General features: G+C 41.3%; 1 protein-coding gene and 1 long non-coding RNA gene across 3 annotated transcripts in view; one reads left to right on the top strand and one right to left on the bottom strand.

Moving 5' to 3' along the window:
• LOC118424615 (corticotropin-releasing factor receptor 2-like) overlaps positions 1-12346 on the bottom strand; it is a 38861-nt gene that overhangs the window by 17979 nt on the left and 8536 nt on the right. Inside the window, exons 2-5 of one of the 2 annotated variants that reach the window (XM_035833257.1) lie at positions 7269-7407; positions 6395-6511; positions 4525-4622; positions 963-1075 (exon numbers count right to left, since the gene is read on the bottom strand). In XM_035833257.1, the coding sequence (XP_035689150.1) occupies positions 963-1075; positions 4525-4622; positions 6395-6511; positions 7269-7407 (467 nt within the window). The remainder of the gene's footprint in view (positions 1-962; positions 1076-4524; positions 4623-6394; positions 6512-7268; positions 7408-12346) is intronic. The other variant, XM_035833258.1, reaches the window with a different exon arrangement.
• Positions 1607-3573, top strand: LOC118424616. The gene is made up of 2 exons (XR_004832224.1): positions 1607-1778; positions 2388-3573. It is a non-coding gene; the product is annotated as an uncharacterized LOC118424616 (long non-coding RNA).

The following is a 12346-nucleotide window of genomic DNA, read 5'->3' as shown; positions in this document are numbered from 1 at the left end:
CCACTGACCCAGTTTCATCATATATCTTCCATGTTCGAACATGTGATCACAAATGATGCATCTATGTGTGGACAGTTTAGAAACTAACAGAAATAATGTATTTGATGTTATAAATGTTCTAACATGTTTGAATGCTATAGAAATATTTAGAACGTCACATAGATGTTATGAATAGTTCTAAAGTTACTTATCACAGCTAGATTGTTACAAAGATTTCCAAAATGTTGGAACAAAAGGCAAGAAACACCCTCTCGGTAATATGGAATCGACTCTACTTTATAGACATCCAATAATGTTAGGTGAGAGAGGATGAAATGTGGACAATTAATTGAGCTGCAATCTGAGGTGTGCTATCTGACGTGGATTTGTGGGGTGGATGATAATAAATGTATAAACATAAAACATAATCAGGTGTAAGGTTTCAAACATTGAAAATTTTCTTTTCAACATCGATATGTGTTAATTAGTTACTTACGTCACTTAGTTACTACTAAGCCAATCTCGGACAATATTGAAATCATTGACCTTGAGGCACGCAAGGCCAACAGAAAGATCAAGGAGGCTATCCACATCCAGCTGGAGGGAGCAAAACTTAACCGCAACGAGGGTTGGGAGCTTCCCAGTCCTACCTACCTCTTCTCCGCAAGGAGGCGGGGGGAGGGGGCAGATGATCTAATCAAGCCTGGTCTAGTCTCGTATTCTCTCACGAGATTGAGACTAGACCATTCTCCGCGTCCAAGATGTCCTGACAGACATCGAAAATTTGGAGGTACGTTCTCTACTTTTAATAAACAGTCATTGTTCGAAGAAAATTGATAGTAACTTAAACATACGTGACTGATGAACCTCTTCAACGATATGTGTTAAGTTTTAACATCTAGACTTTGTCTATTTATATAATTAATCTACAATGCATTGTAATATTATTCAGCAATATTACGATGTATATTTAACACACTTACTTGAGATAGAGAAACAAGATGAGGGCAATGGAGAGGCAGACCAAAGATACACTATGGCCTATGTCGTTCAGTAACAGGGCTGCTTTAAAGTGCCACCTTCTGGACAATGCGTTCTGGGAAAATAAGAACTGTGTAAGTGAACCATAACCAATGCTTTAATTGACAGAAAGCAAGATTTTACATTCATATGAGACATTCAAAAATGCAATTATCAACGACATGTCCTAATTTGCACAATCAACATATCATTACGTTTGTCTTCATCAAAGTTAGCCTGGAATCCAGCCGTGTTGTGCTCTGGTCGCTCTGCTTCCTGCCAACACGTCTGGCCTTCGTTAGGATTGGAACGATCGGCCCTTACGTCACTAATGAGTCGAAAGATAGAAGTAGTGTTCCGTTCGATTACAAACTGTAAGAATGATTGTTTGTGTTCGATTTCCACCTTGGTGGTGCTAACAGCCAATCAGAAATCTCGCAGATAAAATATGCGAATATTCAAATGCCGATCGTTTGAATGGTTACGAAGGCCAGTCGTATTGGCAGGAAGCGTACCTCAGGGGAGGGACCAAAGCACAATAAGCCTATTTGCATTTACCAGTACGCATGCGCGGAATTTCCTTAGCAACGAAAAAAGTGAGATAAACAAGTCGCGTTCGACAGGGCAGCGTTTGTCCAGGTTCAATGTTCAAGTGTCGAGATTTTTAGCCTCTACACGGCGTTAACGGCAGCTACCCGCCTGGATCTGATGTTCCAACGATGTCCTAAACCTTGTGTACCTGAAACACCGTGTTCAGTTTCGCTTCAGAGGAATTTACGGTACGTTTTTTGACGGTATTCAAGCAAGTGTTACCACAGTTAGTGATAACGCATGCATCCCTCCCCCATGCACGATGCCATCTATCTTTGCCGCTTACTTCTAGAATGTTTGTCCATTCTCACTACAGCCAGGTTTTTGTCTGTAAAGGTTACCAGTGTGACATAGTTAGGAAATTTTAACCTACGTATGTTATAAACCGTAAAAATGTTAGCTAAAATGCACGACCTTGTGTCTTCACAATAATGAAAGCCGATATCGTTACTGTCTCGTGATCTCTCGTGTCCGGACATGACCCCGCTTGCACTGACTGAGGAGCTTTCGTACTGTGACCAACACTTCGATTAGAAAGATAAAAAAATGTTAAGAACCAACAGCGAGTACACTAATAATCGCAGTAAATGGCTTGGATGTCCGTATTAGTATTAAACTGGTGCTTTAGGTTGAAAAATTGTACTAATAAATGTGCAAGCAAGGTCGCTGCAAGTTATGCAAACGTGACGGTGGGGAGGGGTGCATGTAGAATGTGCATTGAAGTGCATTGCGCTTTAAAGCTGTATTTTTTGTTTAAGTGTTGATATTTGCTTTAATGTTTCTTCCTTTTTTTTAAGGTGCCGGAGTTCAACATGAGGCTGTGTGCAGTGGTCGGCTGCGGTAATGGAACATATCAACCAAGGCGGTTTCAACCTTCTTGTATCAACTTTAAAAAAAGGAAGTCAGGGACATGTCCAAATAAAAACATGGAACAAAAAAGGATTTTGGTGATGCAACTGTCCCCAACCTTTCCAGCTATGCATTTCCCACTAACAAGAAAGACCCATGGTCGGACAAAACTGTTCTTGCTCACAGATTGCCAACACTTGGGTTCGCTTCCTGTCTGTTACACTACAACCACTGATAGTATGGCCAAGTAGAGCTGCAATTTCAAAGACCTTGCCACCACAGTTCAAGAAACAATGTAGTAGAATAAGATGCATAATTGATTGTACAGAAATATTTATTGAGAGACCTAGATCTTTAGACTTACAAGCCTCCACATGGTATGACTATAAAAACACAATACTTTAAAGCTGCTTGTAGGGATCACACCAAATGGGCACATCTCCTTTCTTTCAAAGACGTATGGCGGAAGAGCCTCTGATGTGTTCATTACCTGGGACTGTGGCTTTTTAGATTTGGTTGATCCAAATGACGTTATAAAAATAATGGCAGATAGGGGATTTCCAATCCAGGAGGACCTGATGCTGCTGAATGCAACACTAGAAATACCACCAGCAGCATAGGGGAGGCGACACATGACAAGAGACAAAGTAAAGAAAACAAAAACTGTTGCAAACTTGAGGATCCGCGTAGAGCGTGCTAACAATCGACTGAAGGACTTCAAAATCCTGGAGGGTACATTTCCCATAACACCCATGTCAGCAGTAGATGACATTATCAAGGTCTGTGCTGCATTGGTTCGGAACCTGCAGCCAGACTTGGTCAAATAAACAGTTGGCATACAAGCCATTCAAGTTGGCAGAGATAAACTGTATTGAATTGCTGGCAGCTGAGTGCCAGTGACTTTTTTAATGATCCTTTACTGATTATGTTGTGATAGCAGGAAACTGTGACCGATGATAATAATGACAATGTAATGAAGATGTAATAGATAAAAGTGGATCCTTTCTGTAACATGTCCTCAAATGTATTCTCAAACATTTTTCATACATTAAGTTGTGAGTTCTGTACATTTATGCTGCCATACTGGTGGTGATGTAGGAACATATTTTTTGGAATAAAATCAACGGGATCTTACTTTTGCCTTTGTTCATGAAGTGGCTTGTGTGATGGGAAATGATTTATCGAACAGACAAACTAACAAACTAGCAGTAGGAGCTCACAATAATTATGTTTTCCCGATATGGATAAAATTGCTCTTGCTGGTGTCTTCTTTTCATTTCTTTTTCTACTGTCAGGAACCAATCAGAGCTTATAACTGCCATGAACCAATCAATTTTAGAACTGCATTAGCAAATTAGCAGTATAACTATGAAGAACCGTCCTGTGTCTTAGCTCTTCATGTGTATAAACTTCCGCCTCCTCATCCATTACGGCCGGAACGAAAATGAAAAAAAAACAACCTCCACTTACTTCATATACTGTCAGTAAAACACACGTCTTACACCAGACTTCAAAAACTTAAAATTATCTTTATTCTTAACTGACAGTTCTAGAATCTTCTTTAGAACAGGTGTACGTTCGTACCTGTCAGGTGGGAACACCTGCGGCGCCGCACGGCGCGGCGCGGAGCGCCATCTCCTTAAACAAACGCTGACACTACACACGCGTGACGCAACACTGGGTTGGCAAGTTATCTCCCAAAATGGCGGATTTTACCCGTCATGCATTTCGCGCCGGTAATTGCGAATAGGCTTATACGGCTGGATTCCAGGCTACATCAAAGTATCTCACAGGATGAAATCGTAAAAACTGTTTTCCTTTATAGTGTACAACTGAAACGCCTTCTGCACTTAAAATAGTGTAAATGACATGCTAAACCCTATATGTTGAATCATTCATACCTATAGTTATCCAAATATGTCTGTTTAGTTGTACTGTAAGTTGTTGTTATAGACCTTACGAAAGTACTTTTGTCGCGTCAATAAAGATTTCTGGTTAAAACGACTGCTATAGGGCCCAGACTTCTGTCATTTCAGTGAATTCAAGTGAGCAACGACGCGAATGAAGCTTTAAGAAGTCACTTACCTCGGTCTCATTTTTAATCGCTACTATTTCATGGCAGCTTCCATAGTCTGCTATCCGGGCCCATGTGCCATTACTTCTGCAAAGCTTCGTAACGTTATCTGCAGGAGGAAAAAGGAAAGTAAATGGTTTGGTAGATGTTCATCTTAGATCATCCTCCTACGCATGGACATCCAACAGCGAAACCGCCTGTCTGGATGTACCCTGCTCTTTTAACCGTCACTCTTAGTTCTTGACCGCCCAGCTCATAAATATTAATGAGTTAACCCTTATACATGCGAGACAGCTTTTGAAAACAGAAAGCCTATTCTCTGATTGGCTGACAGTTGGTTTGGGGGGACGTCCACTGGAACTAAGAGTGACGGTTGAAAGAGCAGGGCACATCCAGACAGGCAGTTTGGCCGTTGTATGTCCCTTAGCCTGGATACCATACCCCAACCTCAAAAATATCTTTTGTGTTGGGGTCTGGCAGGATGGCTGTAGAAATGTTCTCGAAGGCCCTTGCTCAGAGGGAGGAGAACCTAGGATTTGTGACCACTCACACCACAGGTAGCCAGCTACAACACACCACAGTTGGTCAGCAGGCTATCACAGTAGCGAATCAGGTATTTTGTGGCCACTGTTATGGATTCAAAAAATACAGTTGGGGGTCATTAACCAATCATGGTAGGGGTGTAGTACCTCCTGCTGATCCTGCTGCTGTTCTATTGGTGGAGTTTTTTGCCCACTATAAGGTGCAAAATTGAGAACCCGGCCTATGCCATCCTGCCAGACCCCTGCACGACAGATACTTGAGATCGGGCTGGGGTTTGGTAACCAGGCTATATGTCCCTGTGTAGGTGGATGTTTTAGATAGTCTGTGTAATTATGATGATAGACATACAGTAAATAAATGTTAGTGTTGAATGGTACAGCGGACCAGAGATCGATACTTTACGCCTTCGATTTCTGGTGACTGCTGCACCCCACTTTCTTCAGAGCAACCATTACAGGTATCAACTGGCGTTTCGACGATGTAAATTGTATGAGCATTTAATATGCACTTTGGTATTCCAGGATAGTCACTGATCAATGTTACCTTTATAGTTTCTGACACCATCCATTTGTCGTTAGCTATAGCTAGCGGATTTCGCACTGTCAAACTTTGCACCGCTCATAAATTATAAATGAGTTAATAATGTAGAGCCTACCAATTTGTTTCTGCACTTCTGAAATGCTGCAGAATTTCTATATTATGCTTCAATGCATATAATGTTTTACTTTATTGTTTTGTATCATATCTGTTGTACACAATTGTTTTAATTTGCATGTAAGGGTTTGTGTTTTGCGATAAAATAGATTGTTGCTACTTTCATTATGTATTTTAGAAAATTACAATCAGAAAATACAAAAAAAAAGAAAAAATCACTAAGATAAAATAATACTATTGAAATAGAATGTCACAAATAGAATTTTGCGACAAGACCGGGCCCCTGATTGATTTTATTTTGGAGTAAAAACAACCAGAAACCCGGTAATAAGTATAAAATAGAAGCCGCGACCGACCTGCAAGAACACCTAAGGCCTACGTCACACTAGGGTCCGGCCGGGCTGTTTGCGGAAACGAAAAATTAAAGTTAATGCCAACTGATAGCCAAAAGTCATGCTGTTGTTGTTTTTTTTATCCGTTGAGTGCTTCTGTTATCTTTTATATCGTACTTTTGGTTCCGCAACACTGCCCGGCCGGGCCTCTTCGTGGAAACGTGACGCTAGCCTAGTAAATGTATAACCTAGTCGTATCCGAAAGACCACTCGGACAGAATTGTAGCTTTTGGGGGCCGGGGGAACAAGTACGGCAACGGTACAATTGTGACCAAAGCATTAACAAACGCACCTGTGGTGTCATATCTGTGCCCCCTCAGTTCTGCAGGACACGGCATGTGTACCAGCACACCTGCCGGGCTGGGCGGCCAGCAGGTGATGTTGTCAAACGTCGCATTGCACAAATCTGCTAATTTACAAACTTTCTGTTTATATATCTTCAAACTTTAACATTTTTACTATTAGAAAATAAAGGATAGTCAACTACAATTTCAAATTCAATGTCAATGACAGTGTGTATATCATTTAGCTGCGGACATTGCTTATAGTAACAAGCTAGGAACATGGTGTTTATCAATGATCTAAGAACGTTGTGCATAGTAATGATCTTAGAATTGTGCATGTCAATGAACGATAAACTTTTTGCATATCAACGAGCTCGTGACGTTGGACATATGAATGAGCAAGAGAAGATGCACATGTCAATCAACTAGAAACGCTGGGTATAATAATCAACTACGGACGTTATGTATATGTGTGATATAGGGGCGTCATGCATGTCAATGAGCTATGGACGTTGTGCCTATTGATATACTTGGGACCCTCTGTATATCAAAGGATGAGGCCATAGTCATTATGTAGACTAAGCTGCGATAAGTGCAGATTTTTCCTATAATAAACGCGTTTAAAAACAAATAACTTCCAATTATACCATCTACACCAGGGCCCCAACAATCACGCAATAGAAATAATGGCAGCTATAGACTACCTGGCACTTATATGCTAGATTGCTTACGCCATGTGTTTGTAAAGTCACATGAGTTAGTTGATTGGTCATCCTAACTTCTAAGAGAAATGCAGAAAGGCCGCCGTAAATTAAAACACATACTTTTTATGGTTAGAACAAAGATGTAAACCACAAGCTACAAAGTAACTGTTGGACTTACTCTTGTTCGGCTCATACGTCCCGGCATACCTCAGCTGGCATTCCAAAGTTTTGACCATCACATGAAGTTCCCAGGCTCTCTGTTCCTGCTCTGACGTCCCATCTGACACCTGTTCTGACGTTCGACACAGCAGGAGAACCTAAAGATAAACAAAGACCGCAACGAAACGCTCATAAAATTCAACGTCAAAAGTGACACATCAATATGGCGACACCAATCCCTATCAAGTATCATGCAACACTACCATTCGAAACAAAATGGCGGCACCCAAAGACGCAAGCAAAATTGATACAGAATTTGCTATCGCAGCTGTGTAAAAAAGGTAAAAGAGTCACCATCAACAAAGGTAATGTATTCTATGGATTTGTGTTTGTATAGTAATTAAGAATCTTGAGCTCCTAATGTTGACTCTAGTAAGAGAATATTTCTCTAAGAGTTGTGTAGCCACAAACTCACGGGAAGATGGCCAATCAACCACAGACATTGAGAGACTGTTTAGACAATATTCTTCAAATTGCGCTTAGTTCTTTTATACGCAAAGGCTAGATTGTCAATGTTTATGACAGAAACGAACTAAAACACAAACACAATGCCATCAGTTTGACGACACCAACCGAAATGCAAAATACCATCCCTCAGTCAATGCCCGAGCGGGGTTTGACCCTCGGTCCCCTGGATCCAAGGAATTTGATCGATATGGTGAAGACTTCAACAAGCGAGGTCACGTAACACTACTTTTCCAAGAAAAGTGCAGCAAAACATTTGCAAAGTCGTTTAGCTTCCAGGATGTTTTTCTGGCTGCAGCTTTGGCGAGATTCCAAGACAGTCCTCATAGCTGCATTGGGACTGTCGTGGGTGAATATATGTCCATTTGCGACATGATAAGGCCACTTTTAGGAAGCTGTTTTTTCGAGAAATTTGCTGCTGTCCATTTCAAGAAAAGGTAAAAGAGCAGAAGATATGTGATTTTGGCTCCCTAATGGAACGGAACGATCTGACAATGTAACGACTTAGCAGCATTTTAGGTACATAACGTCATGTATTGAACACTTATGAGCACAAAATAAAATAAATATATATAATGGTTCTACTGCTCTATCATAAGTGACAGGAAGCTATTTTAACGAAATGCACCATTCTTAAACACCTAGACACCTATAGCATGTGAAAAGTTATTAAGTTTCCCTTTTACCATCTGAATGCATAAACCACAGCTAAAGGCCAATCGTGATATGAAATATAAAAGATTTATGTTTGAAATTTTAATTCGTTTTTTTTTTGTGTGCTTCATATGCAGTAGGTCAACAAGTTGCCTTATTCGTAGTACTCTTAAAACGTATGAAAAAATGATCATTTATTGGGTGTGCCGACTACTCTCTTCGTAGCCAGAGTTTCTATTGCGAGGTGCTTACAATAAATCGCAATGGGTCTGGAGCTAAAGGTGCACTCTCACTGCACTTTGGCCACCGGTGAGGCACTGCGGGGTTCGTTCACTGCGGAACTGTTTTGTTATTTTGCGCGATTTTTATAATCTAGATATTACGTAATACGTAAAAAAAGGTAAAGCATGACTTAGAAGACAACAAAATGCACAAAACAAAGAACGTTCGTTCGGTATCTCTGAAATTCGTTGAGTCATCTACGAACCCCGCAGTGCCGTTCCGGTGCCCCAAGTGCAGTGAGAGTCTACCTTAACTCAGGTGACCTCAATACGACCATATGGACTGTATTCTTTTAACCAATCACACCGGTAAGCACCTCTGTGGTGGGTTCTTCTACGTGCTTAAGTTGTGGCTCTCCTAAAACACGGGACCTCCATTTAGGTAATTAATGCCCTATCCTGGGGATGGCCCTAGTCAAAGCTAGGTAATCATTTACACCTGTGGGAAGTGAGAAAAGTCATTTAAATGTATTAGTCAAAGGCGCGAGATTGGTGGCACGCAAAAGAATTCAATCCCAGAGCCTCTGGGCAATGCTCAAACATTGGACGTCCAGGGACGGCCCCATAGCACCAAAAGTTTTGTACTCATTTTCACCTGGTTCGATTTCCTCTAGCAACCTGATGATATATCGAGGATTTCCAAATAAACTGCAGAACGTATACACACAGTCCATTACACTCTGTTTATCCCTCGCTTTGTCAGACTTATCCGTAGTAACACCGACAGACAGACCGCATCCAAGTGTAAAAGTAACATCGATTTTTGGATTAGTGTGCTGTCTGTGGCAAGGTCGTTCAAAGCCCTATATATACAAGGTGTCCATGCCCTATATATTCAGAAGATCAGAAAAGTATCCATTCTTCTTTTTAGCTGCATGGAAGAGAATTTAGACTTTATCCCATATCACACGTCACTCAATAAAAGCTCAGAGTGGCCTTATATTTAGGGCTACTAGAATATGAAGGTTCTAGGTTCGAATCCGCATAATGACCTTAGCTGTTCCTTGTTTGCTAGGGTTGTTACGAGCTTTTAGTTTGAATTTTGACCCTATTTTTGTACTTATGGCAATGGCACACGAATTTACTGTCTGTTCTCCATATGTAAAAAAGGATACATTTGTTTTGGTAAGAAATTGTTTTCTCGGACAACGTGTTACTACAGCTTGGATTACGTCTCTTTTGCAAAAAAAAAAAAAAAACAGTAGTCACATTTAGTACTCTGAACAGAGACGGGGGGCGACATAGGTTATATGGCAACTGACCTGGTTGTGACGCAACGTTCCGGAATCTGCATCCGGATTTTACACTTCTCTCCTCTTGTCTTCACATAGATGAAAACGAGTACCTAGCTTCAGTTAGGTCCCTCGGATAGGACGTTAAGTACGTTAATTAAAACACCACACTTAGACTCTATCGAACAGAGAAGGAAACCTTCCTAGTCTGAGTAGATCACAGCCATTCCGGTCTAAATGAGATAGGGACTTTCCCGAGCAGCCTTCGTAACCCCTGCTTCGCCTATTGGGTCAGTTAGACGAGCTTGCCTAAGCTTGAAATTCCTGACTTAGGGAGAAGAGATTCTGCTACAATGAGCAATAGTTCTGTGCCCAGAAGTGGTTAATGGGGCCTTGCACTGAGCAAACTCGTTCAGAAAATATTCACGTAAAGTCCCTTTCCCAACGGGATAACATGGCCTGCTAGCTATAGGGTCTTGAGTCAAGCTTATGCTTTTGATTCTTTTGATAAATCGTTTGATATTTTGCCAAACACCCCAGAAATTACGCCACACATCACCGCTAGTGCACTGTTAGTATGAATACTGACTACAGTGGACTTCTTCAACAAGCTGTCCGCGTAAGTGTCCGCTTCGGCTTTCGTGCCTGACATCAAGCGATCCACAGTACTGTCATGTCATTGATTGCATGTCCTTCAAAGTGGCCTTCCTCAACAACATGTCCGCGCAAATGTCCCTTTCGGCTTTCGTACCTGACATCTAGTGATCCACAGTGCTGTCATGTAATAGACTGCATGTCCTTCAAAGTGGCCGTCCTCAACAACCTGTCCGCGTAACTGTCCCTTTCGGCTTTCGTACCTGACATCTAGTGATCCACAGTGTTGTCATGTTATAGATTACATGTCCGTCAAAGCAAAGTGGCCTTCCTCAACAACCTGTCCGCGTAAGTGTCCCCTTCGGCCTTCGTACCTGACATCAAGTGATCCACATGTGTTGCCATATCATAGATTACATGTCCTTCAAAGTGGCCTTCCTCAACAACCTGTCCGCGTAACTGTCCCTTTCGGCTTTCGTACCTGACATCAAGTGATCCACAGTGTTGCCATGTCATTATCCATGAGCTTTGCAAGGATTAGTTTCTCATCTATGGTCCGCCATCTATGGTACCCATGATTAATCCATTCATCAAATTCTGTCGATATTCTCAAAAGATGTCCTTTCAGTGACATTTCTTGTAGTCCAACGACTGCAGTGAGACTGACAAAAATTCATCACAGATCTCATCTGGCAATCTTCCAGCTTGTAATTTGATACGTTTAATCAAAATGTATGGATGTCGTTTTTTCCTGAATGTGGGCAACAGGGCCCATGGCACATCGTGGCCTTTTGAATATGCTTACTGCAGCTAAGGCCCCTTTCCACTAGACGACGATCTCACTGTGGCCTAAATAGGATATGTGTAAACTTCGCTTTCACACTGGGTATATATGTCAAATCTTAAGTCTTAGAGGGAGCGCGGTAAGAGCGCCGTGCTAGTGGAAAGGGGGTATAACCGAGAATCTAGAGGTTTAGGCTTTGAATAGTTTACCTAAATAGGTTCCTAAAGTATGCTGACTGTTATTGACAAGATCAACTTACACCGATGTTACGTTTATGAAGGTCAGATATCCAGGTAAAGAATATTCAGATATAATTCAATCTCTACAACTGGATCTTTAAAAAGAGACGGATATTTACTTCCGAACGTTTCGAGTGGCATCCATCACTCTTCTTCAGCGTCACTAGAATGAACTGGCAGAACAATCCAAAACAAGTACAGCTAACTACACAAACTGGTTGAACCACTGACTCCTAAGAATCGTATGCAAAAGTCACTCAAATGTAAATCACGTTTGCATAGTTCCCTATGGTAATTTTAGATGCATTATAAGTAGGAGTGGGTACCGGTACAGTGTACCGGTACAAAACCGTTTTTTCTCATTGGACCGGTCCGGAAAAACCAGACCTGAAAACATTTGGTGGACCGGATGTTGGACCTATTGGAGAATGAATAGATTATATGATCAGGCATTCACACCTTTTGGAGCTTACGGGTCGAAGAAAATAACAAGAGCGAAGTAGCTTAGAGTCTATTGTCATTTCTACCAGTGGAAGTCAAATACTCCACAAAACAGATTCTTTTTAGTGAAATGTACCATTGTTTTGAATTTTGTCCATTTACAAGTTTTCACATGCTGAATCAGGTCCAGGTTCAGGTCCGGACCTGGACCTGATCCTCTGAACCTGAACCAGACCTGGTCCTAAAAGTATGAGTTAACATGACATGCAGAATATAGGACATCTTATGCCATATGTATATTGTGGTAGCCTGGGTACCATCCGGGGTAGTAGTTAGCTGTTATGGAT

This window comes from Branchiostoma floridae, chromosome 10 (genome assembly GCF_000003815.2).
Source record: "Branchiostoma floridae strain S238N-H82 chromosome 10, Bfl_VNyyK, whole genome shotgun sequence".
NCBI classification, from domain to species: domain Eukaryota; kingdom Metazoa; phylum Chordata; class Leptocardii; order Amphioxiformes; family Branchiostomatidae; genus Branchiostoma; species Branchiostoma floridae.
The sequence above is the reverse complement of the archived record's forward strand: the minus strand, read 5'-3'. Positions and strand labels throughout refer to the sequence as shown.